Source organism: Sesamum indicum, linkage group LG10 (assembly GCF_026168435.1).
Source record: "Sesamum indicum cultivar Baizhima isolate 11 linkage group LG10, ASM2616843v1, whole genome shotgun sequence".
Classification (NCBI taxonomy): domain Eukaryota; kingdom Viridiplantae; phylum Streptophyta; class Magnoliopsida; order Lamiales; family Pedaliaceae; genus Sesamum; species Sesamum indicum.
The window spans coordinates 15591439-15612524 of NC_142666.1; the positions used below are offsets into that span (position 1 = coordinate 15591439).

The following is a 21086-nucleotide window of genomic DNA, read 5'->3' on the forward strand; positions in this document are numbered from 1 at the left end:
TTGAGATAAATAATTATATGATTAATCTATTAACTTTTTTAATTGTAAAACGGTGAACCTACTATTAATTTGCTACTTAAGTATTGCTATTAAATTAATTTTTTAGAAATAGCGAAATTATTCGGAATTTAGAATCACAAAATAAATTGATTGGTCGATAACACAAAGTACTTTTGGCATTCATTTGTGGATGAGAAATATACTCTTAATTATATTGCTCCTTTTCTTGTTGCAGCCATACGATTTAATTTGGGGCTGTATCTCATATTGTTTTATTTGAAAAAAAAATTGAAATCCATCCAAATTAATTAAAATATAATCCAGAATTAGAACGAAAGAATTTAAAATCCTTTAAATTTAGAATTATCAAAATATATACAAAGAGTTCATTATTAAGGATTTGAATTAGAGCAAATGATCATATCCAAATTCGGCTCTGAACATCCAAATTAAAAGCATTTGAAATGAACTCAAAATCTCCTAAACTATAACAATTACTATTTTGTTCTTCTATGGAATGGTTCTTTAATTTGACAAAAAACAGATTAGAGTAATTATATAACTTTATAGATATCTTACTAAACTAACAATGCATCCATTCTATCAATATTTCAATATAAATAATGAAATTTAGTTGTAAATTTAATCGTAATTATGAAGCAATTTTAGAAAAAAATAACACAAAAGCAAATTAAATACGAGCATATAAAATGTAGTGTTTGCTTCATTCATTGACTCAATTGATTGGGCAATAGTATATCATGGGAGAATAAAACACTATATTCACTTTGGGTGGGCCTACTCAAAGGACCCAACCTTTATTTTATATATATACCTAACGACTTGTACATATAGACGGCATTTTTTTCGAACATAACTCGTCAATTCACCCTGCAAAACAAAAAATTATGAATACATCAGCCTTCTTACATACAATAATTGAAATAAATTAATAATTGTTACAGAAAATATAAAAGAAAAAATAGAAATAAGAGATGTACATACTTTGAGCAATCAGTGGAAGGACTAATCTTGTAGGGAATGTTGACGCCACATTGTCCAGGGAGTCCAGCGGCCTTGTTCAGGTCGACATCTTTGTATGAGCCAGCGAGAGACTTCAAGCAGCTGCACACGCTTTGACGATCTTGTGCAGTCTGGGCTGCGCCATACAGACCCTTAACTCCACCGCAACAACTGCCTAGAGGGCCTTTGTTGGTTACATATGGCAGGCATGGATTCAGGTATGAAACCACCGTGCCGCAGCCTATTGCTGCCTCACCGCGAGGGGCAACTGCCATGGCCAGGACGGCGGCAATGAGGAGAATGCACATTGGCCTGATAATTCCAGCCATTGTAGTTAAAAGATCTCAAATGACAGGAGAACAAAGAGCTTAGTGTTGTTTTCTAGCAATAGGTAACTAGGCAAGTTTTGGTGTGGAGAAAACCTGTAAGGTGGTGGTGGTTATATAGAGAAAATTGAGCAAAGTATTGATAGATCCAACAGTGGCGTACGTGTACATGTAGTTGGTAGTTGTGGCGGAATATTAATTGTGCAATCATAGTGCAGATGATGGGCAATTAGGAGTTGCTATCAAATAGGACAAACACAATCAAGAAAGTCCAACAGGCCGCAGTAATTCATGCCACGTACTATATCAGCATTAATTCACAGCATATGGTTCATATGATTGTGGGGTCTATATATATTTTCAAATTCTCCAGATGACTTAGCAGTTTTTGTTCGATGGCTCTGCTAAATTAAGGAGCCTTAGAAAACAGGATAAACTCATGGGCTCTAAACCTGTAATATTTTGAGCATTGTACAATTAGGACATTCGGCGCAAGAATTGCTTTCAAACTCATCACGTGCAATATGAATTTCGATTATAAATAACTTGTCGAGGAGGGATATTCAATAGATACACTTGAATTTTTTTACTAAGACTTATATGTTACTTATTATTTTTTAATATATGTAGAATGTGGTATTACAAAAAATCATTTTTTAATTTATGAATTAATTATTTGATTTATGTTTTCTACTTGTGACAGTGAATATGGGAGTTGGGTAAACACAGTCTACGTACATAAAAGAGAAAATAGAGATTCAAAATTTGGAAGGATAATATTTACTAGGGAGGATCTCCCTCGTACCATATCGGGGGATGAAGAGGTGGTAAGAATACTAATTAGAAACAAGCCTGTCTGGTTGAAGAAATACTTACCCCAAGGTTGAAGGAACAATGAAACAACTGAATGAAACTGCTTTATTATATTTCTACCAGCTGTATTTATAATAAATCAGTACTTTCGTTGTTTAATGTACTAGAAAAAAGAAACGATTTGCTTTTGATTAATAAAAATGTTGTTTTGTTTTGTTGTTTCTATTTATTTTATGTTGTCCTTTTGTTTGTTTTATAATTTATTTGCTTTCAAGTTTCATATTCCTATATAAGAAGTTTTTTTTAAAAAAAAAAACAAAATTCTATTGTTGTTTTGTTTCTGAAGTAGGTGTGCATGAATCTTGCACGTGCACATAACGTGTGTATCCACAAATAATATGATACTTGCACTATCTGCACATTAGATTGTATGCTCAATTTTTAAAATTTGAAATTATAAGCATTTATTAAGATTTGTTAAGAATTAATATTTTTTTAAGGATAAATAAATAAAATACAATAATTGAAATAAAAAATATATTAGAGATGGAAGTAATAAAACTTAGATAAGAAAAATGGTACGAGAGATAAGGGACGACGGAATTTAATAAATAAGAGATTAAAAATGGAAAGGTGGAAAAAGAAACTGATTCGAAATATACTAATGTGTATAGTATGTAGAAATGTGCTTATAAAATATAAATCTGAAAAATAAGTTCTTTATTTTTTAAATTTAATTTACTTTCTTTCTATTTTAATTAATATTAAATAATATTTTCAAAAATGACACTAAAACTGGTTATTTTGACACAAGTATTGAAGATAAGTATCTAAGCACTTTTCTGAGCTTAGCCCATTTAAACATAAATTGGTGCATTAAACAAGAGAGAATATGGAAACTGCGTGGTTATGTCTACGTACACGAAAGAGACAATGGAGATTCAGAGTTTGGAAAAATAATGTTTGTGTAGGAGGATTTCCTTCGCATTATACTAGGGGATGAAGAGGTGGTGCGAATATTAATTCAAGACAAGTTTGTTTTGTTGAAAAAGTACTTGTCCCAAGGTCACAGGAACAACGAATCTGCTGCATGAAACTGTTTTATATATATTTCAACAGGGTTTAATGGAATTTATCCTTATGTGAAATTGAAAATAAGTAAATTGCCCCACTATGAAAAATAAATAATAATTTACCCCCTCCTGTATTTTAAAAAATGAAGTAATTTACTTCTTGCATAATATATGTCAATTATATGAAGGATAAAAGAGAAATACTAATAAAATCATAAAGTGATTTTTCTAGTAAATGTTAAGATTAAATAGCTTAAAAGATCTTATAAAAAAGATGGATTGAGCTTACTTTTATTAAAAGAACTAGCTTAACTACTTAGATACATTTGTTATTTCTAACAATGCACGGATATTCTAAAATGTTATAGTGCCGAATACGGACACAGATCAGATATGCCTCGAACACATGTCGGACATGGCATCTGCATGTATAAAAATATTAAATTAAAAAGAAAAAAAGAACACTGCGTTAGACACGCCATGAAAATGCCTATTGACGTGTCTGACACGTTTTAGACACATTTTATTTTTTTAAATAATTTTAAAAAAATTTGGGTTATCTTAAAAAAAAAAGAGTTTTGGCCTTAATAATAAAGAAAAATAATTATTTCACTCCTCTCAAACTAAAAATTTTGATAAAATTATTAAAAACTCGAGAGATGATCGTGATGATTTAATTAATTTGAATTATTAAAAATTTTTCATTGCGTACTTTTTGATATAAAATAGTTATGTACATATATTTAGGAAGCCACAGCTGGTTAAAAATTTAGATGTAAGACATGCTTATCTTATGTTTTATTTTTGTATTTTTCATATTGCATATTTTAGTTTATGAGAAATTGAGAACATATATAACAAAAAATATATTATCCATAGTCGTGTCAATATTGTCTCCTATCCTAATTTTTTTTATATAGCTGTGTCAGTGCCGTATTATGTTCTAATTTTTTTATATTTACATGCATTCATGTCCATGTTATGTCGTGTCCATATCGCCGTGTCCGTGTTCATGTAGCATGACTATTAAATTGTCCTTATAGAATTTATTCTTCTATAACTATGATTTTTATTACAAAAATTACCTAAGTAAGGGTTTGAGTATCTTTTCATAACGAGGAACAAACACTTAGAAGATTCAGGTGAATATATCACTTATTAGTTACAAAAAGTATTAAAGTTCATAGTTTTATTTATATTTCTATGATTGAAACATTAGTATATACAATTATATTTCAGAAACTGATAATAATTATTTTAAAACAATTTAATTCTTTTGTTGTAATTCTCTTCTAAATTTAATTGATACTATTAAACAAAAAATTTAATCCCAAAAACAATTTTTTTTTTATTTTGGATTTACTCATAATATTATATTTCATGATCTTGAAGCGAAATAAATTAGTATGAAAGTGAAATATAACATATAAAAATAATTCAGTATTAAAATAAAATTAATCTGTCGAAGTCCCTTATTTTTGGAATTTTTATGAGAAATTCTAATTTTTAATAAAATTAAACATGTTTCATTTTTATATTTTTTCTTGGTGATTTTCTATATGTTTAGTTTTATTTATTTTTGTTAATTATATTATTTCTGAGTGATATATTTTTTCTTTTACAACCATGTTGTCTTTTAATTCTACATTATTGATGTGATATGAAATGATTTTAAAGTATTATTTGTTAATTATTATTAATAAAATTTTAATCTAATTAGACATTTATAGTGGCAGTATTTGTATTGCAAGATCCTATAATTATGCTAATTTTGTCAAATTATTATTTGCATTTCTACATTAACTTCCAAATGTTGATATATTATTGCATAAAATGTAATTCTTTTGCCTTTATTTGCAATTTTTAACTTTATATTTTTAGTGTGATTTCTTGATCTTATTCATATAAATCGAATTGGTTTTACCTATTTTGTGTTCAATAATATATTATATTTTTATAAACTTAGAAAGTGTCGGGCTAAACTTATTTAAAACATCTTATATGCTTCTGAATCTTATAAGATGTTTTTGAAATTGAAAAGTGTTAACTTCTATTTTCATAAATAAGCTCTTAAAGTAGTATCTTGATAAATAAATGACCATAGCGTATAAGATGTGATGGGAGTGTTCTATATAAAAACAAAAAAAAAGAAAAACTCTTCATATATATTGTAATAATATCTAAAAGAAAGTCATTGGGGGAGAAAATTGTAATTATACGAAGGATAAAAGTAAAAACTAATAAAATCGTAAATGTGATTTTGGCTATTAAATGTTAAGATTAAATAGCTTAAAAACTCTTATGAAAAAGAGGGATTGAGCTTACCTTTTTAAAAGAACTTATGAGTGAGATAAGATAAACTCTGACTATAAAAAAAATATGCAATCGAAATCTGGAGTTTGTTTAGGAATGATTTTTTTTTAAATTACTAGTTAGACACTATTGGATCAGACTTTAGGACAATCATGGAATGTGAGCCCTTTTGATAACTACGCAAATTGTCACGATTTTATAGTAGTTTAATTCTTCTTTTTGAGCCAAAATACTCCTAATCTTATGAATTTATTGCTTATTCAGCTAAAAGTGATAATATGAGATGAAGATGGCAAAAATTAAGGCAAAAAAGGATATTGAGGACATCAAAAAGAGAAAATGAGATTTCAAGACAATTTTGCAGAATTAACTAAACGTGCCCACGCTTAGTGATTTGGTCAAAATTGAACATCCAAAGTAAAAGCATTTGAAATGAACTCAAAATCTCTTAAACATAAACAATTACTATTTTGTTCTTCTATGGAGTGGTTCTTTAATTTTACAAAAAACAGATAGAGTAATTATATAACTTTATTGATATCTTACTAAACTAACAAGTGTCGATTTTATCAATACATCAATATAAATAATGAAATATATTTGTAAATTTATTTGTAATTATAGAGCTATTTTAGAAAAAAATAACATGAATGCAAATGAAATACAAGCATATAAAACTAGTGTTTGCTTCATTGATTGATTCAACTGATTTGACAATTGTATATCATGAGAGAATAAAACACTACATTCACTCTGGGTGGGCCTACCAAAGGACTCAACCTTTATTTTATATAGAAGCCTAACGACTTATACATGGAGATCGCATTTTTTTCGAACATAACTCGTCAGTTCACCCTGCAAAACAAAAAATTATGAATACATCAGCCTTCTTACATACAATAATTGAAATAAAATAATAATTGTTACAGAAAATATAAAAGAAAAAATAGAAATAAGAGATGCACATACTTTGAGCAATCAGTGGAAGGGCTAATTTTGTAGGGAATGTTGACGCCACATTGTCCAGGGAGTCCAGCGGCCTTGTTCAGGTCGACATCTTTGTATGAGCCAGCGAGAGACTTCAAGCAGCTGCACACGCTTTGACGATCTTGTGCAGTCTGGGCTGCGCCATACAGACCCTTAACTCCACCGCAACAACTGCCTAGAGGGCCTTTGTTGGTTACATATGGCAGGCATGGATTCAGGTATGAAACCACCGTGCCGCAGCCTATTGCTGCCTCACCGCGAGGGGCAACTGCCATGGCCAGGACGGCGGCAATGAGGAGAATGCACATTGGCCTGATAATTCCAGCCATTGTAGTTAAAAGATCTCAAATGACAGGAGAACAAAGAGCTTAGTGTTGTTTTCTAGCAATAGGTAACTAGGCAAGTTTTGGTGTGGAGAAAACCTGTAAGGTGGTGGTGGTTATATAGAGAAAATTGAGCAAAGTATTGATAGATCCAACAGTGGCGTACGTGTACATGTAGTTGGTAGTTGTGGCGGAATATTAATTGTGCAATCATAGTGCAGATGATGGGCAATTAGGAGTTGCTATCAAATAGGACAAACACAATCAAGAAAGTCCAACAGGCCGCAGTAATTCATGCCACGTACTATATCAGCATTAATTCACAGCATATGGTTCATATGATTGTGGGGTCTATATATATTTTCAAATTCTCCAGATGACTTAGCAGTTTTTGTTCGATGGCTCTGCTAAATTAAGGAGCCTTAGAAAACAGGATAAACTCATGGGCTCTAAACCTGTAATATTTTGAGCATTGTACAATTAGGACATTCGGCGCAAGAATTGCTTTCAAACTCATCACGTGCAATATGAATTTCGATTATAAATAACTTGTCGACGAGGGATATTCAATAAATACATTTGAATTTTTTTTACTAAGACTTATATGTTACTTATCATTTTTTAATATATGTAGGATGTGGTATTACAAAAAATCATTTTTAATTTATGAATTGATTATTTGATTTTTGTTTTATTACTTGTGATACTGAATATGGAAGTTGCGTAGACTATGTCTACGTACATAAAAGATAAAATAGAGGTCCGAAATTTAGGAGGATAATGTTTACCAGGGAGGATCTCCCTCGTACTATATTGTGGGATGAAGAGGTGGTAAGAATACTAATTAGAAACAAGCCTGTCTAGATGAAGAAATACTTATCCCAAGGTCGAAGGAATAACGAAACAGCTGAATGAAACTGCTTTATTATGTTTCTACCAGCTATATTTGTAATAAATAATAAAAAAAACTAACTTTCGTTGTTTAATGTACTAGAAAAAAGAATCGATTTGCTTTTGATTCATAAAAATGTTGTTTTGTTTTGTTGTTTCTATTTTTTTTTTTTTTGTCCTTTTGTTTGTTTTATGAATTTATTTGCTTTTAAGTTTCATATTTCTGATATAAGTTATAAAAAAAAAAATGAAAGTCTATTGTTGTTTTGTTTCTCAAGTAGGTGTGCATGAATCTTGCACGTGCACATAACGTGTGTATCCTCAAATATTATGATACTTGCACTATCTGCACATTAGATTGTATGCTCAATTTTAAGGATAAATAAATAAAATACAATAATTGAAATAAAAAAATATATTAGAAATGGAAATAATAAAACTTAGATAAGAAAAATGGTATGAGAGATAAGGGACGACGAAATTTAATAAATAAGAGATTAAAAATGAAAAGGTGGAAAAAGAAACTGATTCGATATATACTAATGTGTATAGTATGTAGAAATGTGCTTATAAAAAATTAATCTAAAAAACAAGTTCTTTATTTTTAAAATTTAATTTACTTTCTTTCTATTTTAATTAATATTAAAAAATATTTTTGAAAATGATATTAAAACCGGTTATTTTGACACAAGTATTGAAGATAAGTATCTAAGCATTTTTCTGAGCCTAGCCCATTTAAACATAAATTGGTGCCTGAAACAAGAGAGAATATGGAAACTGCATGGTTATGTCTACGTAGACAAAAGAGACAATAGAGATTCAGAGTTTGAAAAAATAATGTTTGTGTAGGAGGATTTCCTTCGCATTATACTAGGGGATGAAGAGTTGGTGCGAATATTAATTCATAACAAGTTTGTTTTGTTGAAAAAGTACTTGCCCTAAGGTCGCAGGAACAACAAATCAGCCGCGTGAAACTATTTTATATATATTTCAACAAGGTTTAGTGCAATTTACCCTTATATGATATTGAAATAAGTAATTACCCCACTATAAAAAATAAATAATAATTTACCCCCTTCTGTGTTTTAAAAAATGAAGCAATTTATCTCTTGCATAATATATGTCAATTATATGAAGGATATAAGAGAAATAATAACAAAATCATAAAAGTGATTTTTCTAGTAAATGTTAAGATTAAATAGCTTAAAAGATCTTATAAAAAAGATGGATTGGGCTTACTTTTATTAAAAGAACTAGCTTAACTGCTTGATACATTTGTTATTTCTAACAATGCACGGATATTCTAAAAAGTTACAGTGTCGAACATGGACACGGCTCAGATACGCCTTGGACACATGTCGGACATGGCATTTGCACGTATAAAAATATTAAATTAAAAAGAAAAAAAAAACACCGCGTTAGACACGCCACGAACATGCCTATTGACGTGTCTGACACATTTTAGACACATTTTATTTTTTTAAATAATTTAAAAGAATTTGGGTTGTCTTAAAAAAAAAAAAAAAAGAGTTTTGGCCTTAATAAGAAAGAAAATTAATTAATTCACTTCTCTCAAACTAAAAATTTTGGGATAAAATTATTAAAAACTCGAGAGATGATCGTGATGATTTAATTAATTGAAATTATTAAAAAAAATTTGCGTACTTTTTAAAATAAAATAGTTATGTATATATATTTCTGAAGCCAAAGCTGGTTAAAAATTTAGATGTAAGACATGCTTATTTTATGTTTTATTTTTATATTTTTCATATTGCATATTTTGTTTATGAGAAATTGAGAACATATATAACAAAAACTATATTATCCATAGTCGTGTCAGTGTCGTTTCCTATCCTAATTTTGTTTATATAGCTGTGTCAGTGCCGTATTGTGTCCTAATTTTTTTATATTTTCGTGTATTCATGTCCGTGTCATGTTGTGTTCGTATCGCCGTGTCCGTATCCCTGTAGCATGGCTATTAAATTGTCCTTATAGAATTTATTCTTTTATGACTATGATTTTTATTATAAAAATTACTTAAGAGTCTGAGTATCTTTTCATAATGAGGAACAAACACTTAGAAGATTCAGGCGAATATATCACTTATTAGTTACAAAAAATATAAAAGTTCATAGTTTTATTTATATTTCTATCATTGAAACATTAGTATATACAATTATATTTCAGAAAATGATAATAATTATTTTAAAACAATTTAATTCTTTTGTTGTAATTTTCTTATGAATTTAATTGATACTATTAAACAAAAAATTTAATCCCAAAAACTAAAATTTTTTATTTTGGATTTACTAATTATTATATTTCATGATCTTGAAGTAAAATAAATTAGTATGAAAGTGAAATATAACATATAAAAATAATTCAATATTAAAATAAAATTAATCAGTCGAAGTCCCTTATTTTTGGAATTTTTATGAGAAATTCTAATTTTTAATAAAACTGAACATGTTTTATGTTTATATTTTTTCTTGGTGATTTTCTATATCTTTAGTTTTATTTATTTTTGTTATATTATTTCTGTGTGATTTTTTTTTTCTTTTACAACCATGTTGTCTTTTAATTCTACATTATTGATGTGATATGAAATGATTTTAAAGTATTATTTGTTAATTATTATTAATAAAATTTTAATCTAATTAGACATTTGTAGTGGCAGTATTTGTATTGCAAGATACTATAATTATGCTAATTTTGTCAAATTATTATTTGCATTCTACATTAACTTCCAAATGTTGATATATTATTGCATAAAATGTAATTTTTTGCCTTTATTTGCAATTTTTAACTTTATATTTTTAGTGTGATTTCTTGATCTTATTCATATAAATCTAATTGGTTTTACCTATTTCATATTCAATAATATATTATATTTTTATAAACTTAGAAAGTATTTGGCTAAACTTATTTAAAATATTTTTATGCTTATAAATCTTATAAGATGTTTTAAAAATTGAAAAATGTTAACTCCTATTTTCAGAAATAAGCTCTTAAAGTAGTATCTTGATAAATAAATGACCATATCGTATAAGATGTGATGGGAGTGTTCTATATAAAAACCAAAAAAAGAAAAACTCTTCATATATATTGTAATAATATCTAAAAAAAAAGTCACTGAGGGAGAAAATTCTAGTTATACGAAGGATAAAAGTAAATACTAATAAAATCGTAAATGTGATTTTTGCTATTGAATGTTAAGATTAAATAGCTTAAAAACTCTTATGAAAAAGATGGATGGGGCGTACCTTTTTAAAAGAGCTTATAAGTGAGATAAGATAAACTCTATGACTACAAAAAAAAAAAAAATGCAATTGAAATTTGAAGTTGGTTTATGAACGATTTTTTTTTTTAGAATAAAAAATTATTAGTTTGGACACTATTGGATCAGACTTTGGGACGATCATGGAATGCGAGTCCCTCCATCGTAATAGACAGTGTTCGTAATTATTTATATACCATTCCAAAATACGTCTGAATATCTAAAAATATAAATTACTTTTTTGAAACACTTTTTTTCTATCTAACTAATAACGAGTTTTCTACCATTCATTCATTCGTAATTAATAACACAGGCAGGTAATTGCTGTTTTTTTTTTCCGTAAAAATAATTTGCTTATTTGTAAAATCCTTTTTACTGGTAGTAGTTAAAACTGTGCAGGAATTGAAGCTGCTAAAAAAAAAACAAGTTAACAAAATGTCAAAGAAAGATTCATATCTTAATTCATACCATATAACATCCACAAAATATTTAATGTTCTATATATTCTCATTTTGTTGGTTGAGATAAATAATTATATGATTAATCTATTAACTGTTTTAATTGTAAAACGGTGAACCTACTATTAATTTGCTACTTAAGTATTGCTATTAAATAGATCTTTTAGAAATATTGAAATTATTCGGAATTAGAATCACAAAAAAAATTGATTGGTCGATAACACAAACTACTTTTGGCATTCATTTGTGGATGAGAAATATACTCTTAATTATATTGCTCCTTTTCTTGTTGTAGCCATACGATTTAATTTGGGGTGTATTTAGAGAGAGTATTTCAAATTGCTCTATTTGAAAAAAAAAAAAAATTAAAATCCATCCAAATTAATAAAAACATAGTCCAAAATTAGAAAGAACAGATTTGAAATCCTTTAAATTTAGAATTATCGGAACATATAAAAAAAAAATTCATTATTAAGGATTTGAATTAGAGCAAATGATTATATATATCCAAATTCGTCTCTGCACATCCAAATTAAAAGCATTTGAAACGAACTCAAAATCTCTTAAACAATAACAATTAGTTCTTCTATAGAATGGTTCTTTAATTTGACAAAAAACAGATAGATAATTATATAACTTTATTGATATCTTAAAAAATTAATTGTCGATTTTATCAATATGTTAATATAAATAATGAAATATATTTGTAATTTTTGAGCAACTTTAAAAAAATAACACGAATGCAAATTAAATACGAGTACATTAAAAGGTAGTGTTTGCTTCATTGATTGATTCAACTGATTCAACAATAGTATATCACGGGGAAGAAAACACTACATTCACTATGGATGGGTCTACTCGAAGGACCCAACCTTTATTTTTATATATATGCCTAACGACTTGTACATGTAGACGGCAATTTTTTCGAACATAACTGGTCAGTTCACCCTGCAAAACAAAAAATAACAAAAGTTTATGAATACAACGGCCTTCTTACAAACAAGAAGTGAAACAAATTTATAATTGTTACAGAAAATATAAAAAAATAGATGGAAACGAAACATATACATACTTTGAGCAATCAGTGGAAGGGCTAATCTTGTAGGGAATGTTGACACCACATTGTCCAGGGAGTCCAGCAGCCTTGTTCAGGTCGACATCTTTGTATGAGCTAGAGAGAGATTTCAAGCAGCTACACACGCTTTGACGATCTTGTGTAGTTTGAGCTGCGCCATACAGACCCTTAACCCCACCGCAACAACTGCCTAGAGGGCCTTTGTTGGTTACATATGGCAGGCATGGATTCAGGTATGAAACTACCGTGCCGCAGCCTATTGCTGCCTCACCGCGAGGGGCAACTGCCACGGCCAAGACGGCGGCAATGAGGACAATGCACATTGGCCTGATAATTCCAGCCATTGTAGTTAAAAGATCTCAAATGACGGGAGAACAAAGAGCTTAGTGTTCTTTTCGAGCAATAGGTCACTAGGCAAGTTTTGGTGTGGAGAAAACCTGTAAGGTGGTAGTGTTTATATACAGAAAATTGAGCAAAGTATTGATAGATCCAACAGTGGCATTTACATGTAGTTGGTGGTTGTGGCGGAATATTAATTATGCAATCATAGTGCAGATGATGGGCAATTAGGAGTTGCAATCAAATAGGACAAACACGATCATAAAAGTCCAACAGGTGGGAGTAATTCATGCCACGTACTATAAAAGCATTAATTCACAGCATATGGATTATATTATTGTGGGGTCTATCTAGATGTAATTTATTAGTTACTAAAGATATTAAATTCATAATTTCATTTATATTTCTATTGGTGTTCATTAGTATATAAATTGATGCGCCCAAAATATGCATGTATGGAATAAATGATGGGAAACAAAAAAATGAGGGGTTTGGCCCATTTGAAGTGGGAAGTGGTGAACTAAGTGCTAGAAAATAAAAACGGTTAAACGAGTGAAAAAGAGAGTATTATTGCTTGATTTTGTATACAATTGGATATTGATATAGAATCAAAACTCTAAATACGAAATTAAAATGTTCCTTTAACTAACATGGTAATAAAAAATGGTAAAAAATTTATGAATGCGTGTGTGTCCCCTTGATCGGGTCCTTTTGATCGTGTAAATTATGGGAATGTCAACATGTGAATCTATGATTGTCCTTTGCTCGCTGGGGGAGCAGTCTATATATTGGCAACCACAAAGTTGTTGGAGAAGTATGAATTTGGGGGAGCATGTTGAATCTCCCTAAGATTTGGTGTCAGTCCTCGGCGGTTGGCTGATTCCCTTTGATTTGATGGATAACTAGAGGATTCGCCCCTAGGTTTGGGAGATTTTGGAGTATGTTGTGTATCTGGTGGGGGATAAAGATGTTGTCATGTCTGATTTTCAAGAAGGTAGTTGAGAAGATTTCTCCCAGTTTGAGTCCAATCTTTTTAGGATTTTAGTACTTCTCTTTAGGTGCGTCATGTGTCCTTGAGGGGGCCGATGGTCCTTATCCAATTCCGTGAGGGGGACCTTTGGATGTCCTGTGTGGCTGCCACTTGGTCCTCTGTGGGCACCATGTGGAGAACCTTTAAATTTGGCTCGGAGACTTCAAGTCCCTAAGCCTTCTTGTGGGTCTGTGAGGCCTCTTGGAATTAGGGCCATCTCTAACTTGGGTCGTCTGGACTTCTACTTTTTAACTTTTTAGGTTGTTTGGGCCTTTTTGAGCCAGCATATTTATACACACATTATAAATATTTTTTAAAAAAATTAATAATAATTATTAATTGATGAGGAAATCATTTAATCTGTTATTTGTACTCACTACTGAATTTCATTGATAATATTAAATAAAAGATTTACACCTTCAAATTGAATTTTTATACTTCGTATTTAATAATTATTATGTTTAATGATTTTGTATTAAAAAATACAAAAGTAAAATATAATTAATAAAAGATTCAATATTAAAATAAGGCAAAATTGCAAAATTAGTCCTGTATATTAGGGGGGGTCGCAAAATTGGTCCCCTAGCTATGAGACTGGCAATGTTAGTCCTTTATGTTTAAAATTTGTAGCAATTTTGGTCCTTCTGGCCAAAAGTGATCGGAAATTGACAAATCAAATTGGGGATTAGGGTTTCGGCGACAAATGGACATTACTACACAAGTAGCATTCTACGTGGATGCTGACGTGATAAAAAAAAGGTTAACCATCACCCACCACCACCAAGCCGGTCGCCGGAATTTTTTTTCCGGCGTGTCTCCGGCCACGCGTACCACCACTAAACTCGCCATCCTACGCTGATTCCAACCCTATAGCATGTGTTTCAATCAGAGTTCAAACATGCCCCCAATTGTTGATTATAGTCTTATCCTAAAACCTAGATTTATTTTCTTTCTCTTCTCGATTCACCGCCGTCCGACCTACCCACTGTTCGAGACCACCACCAATCAACTCCCCATCCTCCGGCGAGTTGATTGCACCCAAGCCCATCCATTTTCATCAACTATTCGGTCGGTTCTCTTCATTTTTATTTTCGTCACTTTTTCTCCGCGCCCACCATTGATTTTTCCGTCATATCTCTGTCACCAGCGATTATCTGGTTGGCGGACCAACACCTTTGTGTTCGCTCCCCATGGCGCACACATCCCTCCGATCAGTTTCCGTCAACGTTACATCCACGACTTCTCCTTAATGTTTTATTTTAGTGGCAATTTTAGTCCTATATATTTTAATTTAGTAGCAATTTTGGTCCTTCCGACCAGAATTACCAGTCAGCAGCCATGTAAGATGTCACGTGTTTAAGTAGAGACCAGTTGGCAACCGAAACCCTAAACCCCAATTTTTTCGGCTAATTTTTGGGTAATTTTGGCCGGAAGGACCAAAATTACCACTAAATGAAAACATATAGGACTAAAATTGCCAGTTCAATAGTTGCAGGATTAATTTTGCCACCCCCCTATACTTACAGGACTAATTTTGCAATTTTGCCTTAAAATAAACTAGTGAAGCTCCGTATTTTTGGATTTTTTTTATAAGAAATTTCAATTTAATAAAATTGATAATGTTTTTATTTTTAATTTATGTTTTCTTTTTTTTTTTAATTTTGTTTTGTGTTTGTTATATTATTCAATTCTTTAAGTAATTCAGACAAATAAGGAATACCAAACACTTTTATGCTTTTAGCTCATTTCTTACTGGGAATGGTGACTACAATCATGTTGATCAGGAGTCGTATCTCGCACCGGCTATTTGCCGGTGGTTTGTCCAACATTGTTGTTGAATGAATTCCAAGTTTTCATTAAAAAAAAAAATAGAATTTAGTTCTTATAATTAATTTTTATTTAGAGATAATTATATTTATATCCTGTAACATCTGGCTTGTTTATACTGATCATCCATGTCTTTTTGATAATTACACACATACACCACCTGGAACGTCAAAATTATTTATACAATATATACCCCCTGAAAATATCAATAACATTACAGAACTACCCTTATTTTTTGGCTATTGGGAGTGGTTAATGTAATTATACAAAAGACATGGGTAATTTGTGAAACACACCATAAATCAAGGGGTGTAAATGTAATTAGTCATCTAATTTATTATTGAAAAAAGTACACAATAAGGATGCACGTGTCTTCTCATATGTTTGATACTAAGTTGCACTTAGTAGTATTATTTTATCTCCAGTATATTATGGTAAAAATTAAAAAGTACTAGAAAGTATAATCTCAAAACAATTTTCTACTACTAATATTATGATAAAATCAATTCGTAAGAAGTCCAGCATGTTATTTGGAAAGCATTTTTAATTTAATAAAAATTTATAATTTTTATTAAAATTTCATGATATTTGTTCTTTCATATATATAGTTTTTAAAGTTTATTATTTTATATGTATTATTCTGATAATATTCATTTTAAGTTATATGTTGTCCTAGTAAAATAATATTTTTAAATCATTCAAAAATATCTTCTAACTAATTAATTGTGTAGACATATGATTAGTTTATCTTTTTAGTAGGATATGTTTATTATTGTTTAAGTAGTTTAGAGGTATAAGAACACTTAAACAGTCTTCTATTAATAGAATTTTACACTTTTATAACTAATTTTTAAGTAAAATATGAATGTCTTTTCACAATGGAGAATAAATTCAGGAAAAATTCACACTTCTATGTATAGTATAGGGGCAAAATCCTATTTTGGTACCATTAAAAAGGGTCAGTTTTATTTTTGGTACCACAATTTTTGCGAGTTCGAATTTTAGTACCATTAAACCAAAAAATAAGTATTTTTTATTCCAATTTAACGACAAAGCCCATGTGCCATTCACATGGCCCTTAACGACCGTCAAATCTCGTTACATCACGTGCGTAGTGGCTGTTGACCTCTAAAGACTAAAAAAATGGGCTGAACACCCTTTCACACCTCCAACGAAGGAATTTCCTCATTTGAAAACCCTAACCTCAAAATTAGAAGTTGAATTCGAAAATTAAGCCAAATGTCTGATTGAGAATCTGAATCCGAGAGCGGGGAGACTTGTTTTCGTGGTTGATTTTGAAGAAATGGCGTTGATGCCCATTCTTCGATTCGCTTCATTGGTGTCGGGCGGTGTGCCTGATTACGGTGAGTTTTTCTTTTTTTTTCTTTTAAACTTTTGTAAGTTGTCGGGTTCTTGATGTTGGTGTATTTTGTATGGTTTTGAAGTAGGTGTTGGTAATGTGGATTTAGGGTGTTTACTTGTTAATTGGATATTAAGTTGTTAAAATTGTGTTTTCTGCAAGTTGTTACCGATGGTGTTTTGTAAAAATTTCGCCTTCAAAAAGTATAAATGAATATCAGAAAATTTGGGGGTTAAATTAATTTTGATCCGCTCTGATATATAAAAATATCAACAACCTCCTATAAAATTTTTAATATAAAAAATACCCCCATGTTACGAGTAAATAATCACACCATTCCCTGGTCAATTTGAGCCTATTTTTTCAGAAACAATGATTAAAATAGCCCTTTTAGTCAAATGGTCAAACTAGGCCTATTAATATATAATTATTTTAATTTATAATATATATAATTTAATAATATAAAATATATATAATATATAATTATAATTTATAAATAAAATAATATTATAAACCCCACCCCCGGCCCTCCCCCCACCCCATCTTCTTCCCCACGTTTCCCCCCGCCCCCTTCTTCACCCCCCACCCCCACCCCTCTCGCCTCCAACCCTCTCCCCCCTCCCCCCTCCCCTTCCCTCCCCCACCATTCTTCTGGGCGACGCTGATCTCCCACGTCGCCTTTGAAGATATCGGCGACGACCGCGGTGAGGAGGGCGCGACACCCTCCTTTTATTTGCAAATTAACTAAACACTGATACTAGCATCAAATTTGTTAGTTGTTATTGAGTCATTAGTGTAAGAAAAATAACACAAATGCACATTAAATAAGAGCATATAAAAAGGTAGTATTAATTTGCTACATTGATTGATTCATCTGATTGAACAATAGTATATCATGGGAAGAAACACTACATTCACTCTGGGTGGGCCTACTCGTAGGGCCCAATCTTTATATATATGCCTAACAACTTGTACATGTCGACGATAATTTTTTTGAACATAACTTGTCAGGTCACCCTGCAAAATAAAAAATTAACAAAAATTTATGAACACAACGACCTTCTTACAAACAAGAAGTAAAATAAATTAATAATTGTTACAGAAAATAAAACAAAATTGATGGAAACAAAACATGTACATACTTCGAGCAATCAGTGGAAGGGCTAATCTTGTAAGGAATATTGACGCCACATTGTCTAGGGAGTCCAGCGGCCTTGTTCAGGTGGATACCTTTGTATGAGCCAACGAGATATTTCAAGGTGCCGCACACGCTTTGACGATCTTGTGTAGTCTTGGCTATGCGATACAGACCCTTAACTCCATTGCAACAATTGCCTAGAGAGCCTTTGTTGGTCAAATATGGCCGGCATGTAGTCAGGTATGTAACCACCGTGTAGTAGCCTATCGTCGCCTCGCCCAGAGGGGAAATTGCCGCAGCCAAGATAGCGGCGATGAGGACAATGCACATTGGCCTGATAATTCCAGCCATTGTAGTTAATGTTAGGAATGACTAATAAGAGACCAAGTCACTTTCCTTGTTTTTAGCTTATTAACAAACAAATCCACTTTTGTTCTATTATATCCTTTGGATTATAAGGATTGGATAGAGTCCAATTTATTTCACCAACTTAGTCTTGACTCTATAAATAGGCATGAGTTCTCCTTCATTTATATACTAAAAAATATTGAGAGCCTCTTCTTCCCTTCTAGCGCCTTTCTCTCATTTCATTTCTAAGTGTTATTTTTGTTCGTTGTTCCGCGATAATGTTCCAAGTGCTAGTAATGGCCATGCGCTTACACCTTGGGTTCTAATGAGTGCTCCAGAAAGAATTTTCATCTTTCTTTCATGGAAGGCGGCCCACCTCCACACTCATCCAGATAGCTTCATCAAGTCTATAGACCACTCAACAACTGAGCTATGAGACTATATTCCTAAACAAAGTCAGAGTTATTCATTAAGTCCTTATTAGAACCACCCAAACACAGGGCTATGGATTTATATGGTCAATACCATATTTCATCAATTAAGGGATTTTAACTCCATTGCTCTCGAAGACTCAAAGATAATTCTCCTGGTTAGTCCTTTGGTGAGAGGATCTGCTAAGTTCCTTTCGGACCTCACATAATCCAAGGAGATTATCCCATTCTTTAGGAGTTATTTTACTGCTTCATGTCTGATACGAATATGTCTCCTTTTGCCATTGTAAGCATAGTTCTTGGCAATTCCAATAGCAACTTGGGAATCACAGTGCAGAGACAGTGACACAGTTGACCCCCACAAGGGCACATCTCCCAATAAGTTTCTCAGCCACTCTGCTTCTTGACCCAAGACTCCGGCGGTTGTAGAGTTTCCCATGAAGGCACACTCGCCGTCCATTGCGTCGCTAAGTTCATGGAATAGTGCTTTGTTGGAGGAAAAATGTCTGGACGTGCCAGTGTCTAGTATCCAGTCTTCTTTGTTCTCTATCAAGTTGGCTTCTACAACTACCGCAGCGATGATCTCATCATTTTCAGCTAGGTTAACTTGTGGAGTAGATTTAGTAGTTGGTTTTTGGTTTGTCTTTTGTTGATCCTTTCTTTGGTAGCACTAATACGCTTTGTGTCCTAGTTTCCCACAGCAGTAGCACGATATTTTGTGCTTTTGGATTTTCCCGTCAGGTCCTTTAAACGTCTTGTGTTGATTGTTCTTTTGAAAGCCTTTTCCTTTATTCTGGGGAAACCTATTTTTAAATCCAATAGACTCCACAAGGTTAGTTTTGACTGAAACAGAAGAGAGAGAAGTTTCCTTATCTTTTAGGCGATTTGCTTCCTCCGTTCTCATATGGCTGATTAGTTCTTGAAGTGTTAGATCCTTTTTCTTGTGCTTCAAGTGGTTGCGATATTCACTCCAAGTAGGAGGGAATTTCTTCAGTAGTACGTTGGCTTGTAAAATTTCACACATTTTCATACCCTCGCTCAGCACTTCAGTTACTAGGTTCTCGTACTCATGGATTTGGTCCATTATAAGCTTCTCATCGACCATTTGAAATTGAAGCATTTGCCGACGACGTACTTTTTTCTTCCAGCGTCATCACCTCCGTATCTGGCCTCCATTGTAGTCCAGATTTCTTTGGCACTCTTATAATTGACGAATAAATCTAACAGAGAATTATTCATATGATTAAGCAGATGACCTCTCACCGTTTTATTGTCTCTATCGTATTTCAATTTTGTCTCATGCTCAGATTTTGTAGTCGTCCCTTCTGCGGGAATTGCCGTTGCAGTAATGGCAAGAGTGGAGATTTCTACTGGAGTTTTCGGTGGATTCTGGAACAACAGATAATCCACGTCTAATTGTTCAAAAAATATGAGCAACTTTTGTGACCATCGTTTATAGTTGGTCCCGTCAAGTGGTCCCGTCAAGTGGCTATAATTTTCAACCGAGTCAGAATAATTTTGCAACTACTCAAAAATTCTTCCCAAAATTCATTTGTGTGATGAAACCAGATATTCATTTTGCAACGGTCATTTTGTAACGAATAACTGTAAAAATTCTGAAATTAATTGTGTGCCGAATTTTGTAATGAACACTTAATTATCCGTTGCAAGTTCGTCATGATATTTATAATGAATGTTTGTGATGACTTTGTGACGACTGTCTTACCACAACTCAAGTCTGTCTCAAATGGGTCAACAAAAGTATAACGGATTTTCGGACGAATTTGCGATGACTATTTTACGAGCACTGCAAATTCCTCACAAAAGTTTTTGACTTATTTTTGGACGAATATGTGAAGAATTTCCTTGTGCATTTTTTCTTCATGATTAGTTTATAAATTGAGATAATTAAGTAATAAATTTTAAGAATCTTTTAATCAATTATAGATCGCAATAAATCAAAATTTAATACGAATACAATAAATTAAAAACTAGTTAATACAACTAATTAATGAATACGAATAACAAACTAGTTTAATTAATAATATACCCAT

General features: G+C 31.4%; 3 protein-coding genes and 1 pseudogene across 3 annotated transcripts; all 4 read right to left on the reverse strand.

The window, feature by feature from the left end:
• Positions 1–706: 706 nt before the first annotated feature.
• Positions 707–1449, reverse strand: LOC105171989 (non-specific lipid-transfer protein 2-like). Its single transcript, XM_011093293.3, has 2 exons — positions 1006–1449; positions 707–891 (listed from the first exon to the last, which is right to left on the reverse strand). The coding sequence occupies exons 1-2, from the start codon at positions 1350–1352 to the stop codon at positions 882–884; spliced, it is 357 nt and encodes a 118-aa protein (XP_011091595.1). The 5' UTR covers positions 1353–1449; the 3' UTR covers positions 707–881.
• Positions 1450–6214: 4765 nt separating this feature from the next.
• On the reverse strand, positions 6215–6963 carry LOC105171988 (non-specific lipid-transfer protein 2-like). Its single transcript, XM_011093292.3, has 2 exons — positions 6518–6963; positions 6215–6403 (listed from the first exon to the last, which is right to left on the reverse strand). The coding sequence occupies exons 1-2, from the start codon at positions 6862–6864 to the stop codon at positions 6394–6396; spliced, it is 357 nt and encodes a 118-aa protein (XP_011091594.1). The 5' UTR covers positions 6865–6963; the 3' UTR covers positions 6215–6393.
• Positions 6964–12242: 5279 nt separating this feature from the next.
• Positions 12243–12992, reverse strand: LOC105171987 (non-specific lipid-transfer protein 2). The gene is made up of 2 exons (XM_011093290.3): positions 12557–12992; positions 12243–12432 (listed from the first exon to the last, which is right to left on the reverse strand). Exons 1-2 carry the CDS (start codon positions 12901–12903, stop codon positions 12423–12425), a joined length of 357 nt encoding a protein of 118 aa, XP_011091592.1. The 5' UTR covers positions 12904–12992; the 3' UTR covers positions 12243–12422.
• A 5130-nt stretch (positions 12993–18122) lies between these two features.
• LOC105172107 (non-specific lipid-transfer protein 1 pseudogene) lies at positions 18123–18604 on the reverse strand (annotated as a pseudogene).
• Positions 18605–21086: the final 2482 nt, after the last annotated feature.